We start from the raw sequence: 977 nt of genomic DNA, 5'->3' as shown, positions 1-977 counted from the left end.
AAACTCAACTGAGTGGACATGAACGTCTCCCCTCTTTTTAATGTTTTTTTTTATTATGTGCAGGAGCACGACAAGTTGTATTGTTCGGATTTGGAAGCATTGTTTGCGGAAAAGTACAAGACGGCGCTCTCACCGGGTCAGTATGGATATCCAAATATCAAGAACCTCCTGGAATCTGGCTTGTCCAAGCATTTCACCATTCGTGGCCGAGGCTCACGGAAAGTGATCTGTGTGGCCAAGGAGATGCCCGAGAAGAGCCAAGATTCTTCCACCATGTCGTCGTACTTCAACTCTGCGCCCATGCCACATTTCCGCCGGGATGGCGATTCCTCCAACCAACATCATTCTCGTCATGGTTCATCTCGAACAGATCGAGGAGTTGTTGGCAATGATAACTTCCATGGATTGTCCCTCAATCGAGCTCCCATGGGACTGGAAGCGGCCTCGAGGTATTTATGAAGCATTTTGGGAAAGGTTGCGTTGAAGCCGGGAAATATTGGCCTCTGGCGATTCCTCCAACCAACATCAAACTCGTCATGGTTCATCTCGAACAGAGCGAGGAGTTGTTGGCAATGATAACTTCCATGGATTGTCCCTCAATCGAGCTCCCATGGGACTGGAAGGGGCCTCCAGGTAATCATGAAGCGTTTTGGGAAAGGTTGCGTTGAAGACGGAAAATTTTGGCCTCTGTCTTGGGCGCGACTAGTGATAATTGTCACTCAACCTCCACTCAACAAAATTGTTTTCAATTGTGAAGGTTCTTGAAAAAAAAATGACCACCTCTCAACTAAAAAAAAAACAGTTGCGCGTCTGACTCCAGATCAGAAGGCTGCGTGTTCAAATCACGTCGGGGCAATTGTCGTCGTACCTTTTGCGTGCCATTTGCTCAGTGTATACGTATTTTTCCGCCAAATATGACAAACGAATTTGAGCCACGGAACGCAATATGACGATAGATTCAATGGATCTCCAATTTT

The 977-nt window shown here is 46.6% G+C and overlaps 1 protein-coding gene across 1 annotated transcript in view; it reads left to right on the top strand.

Annotated features, from left to right (window-relative positions):
* Positions 1–439, top strand: part of LOC131891361 (uncharacterized) — a gene marked incomplete at its 3' end in the record, with an annotated part of 2,142 nt that extends 1,703 nt beyond the window's left edge. The window contains 1 exon segment of the mRNA XM_059240892.1: positions 64–439. Coding sequence (XP_059096875.1) covers positions 64–439 — 376 coding nt within the window.
* Between the last annotated feature and the right edge of the window lie 538 nt (positions 440–977).

The sequence above is a fragment of the Tigriopus californicus genome, chromosome 12 (assembly GCF_007210705.1).
Source record: "Tigriopus californicus strain San Diego chromosome 12, Tcal_SD_v2.1, whole genome shotgun sequence".
NCBI classification, from domain to species: domain Eukaryota; kingdom Metazoa; phylum Arthropoda; class Copepoda; order Harpacticoida; family Harpacticidae; genus Tigriopus; species Tigriopus californicus.
This window is presented reverse-complemented; position numbering and strand designations above follow the sequence as displayed.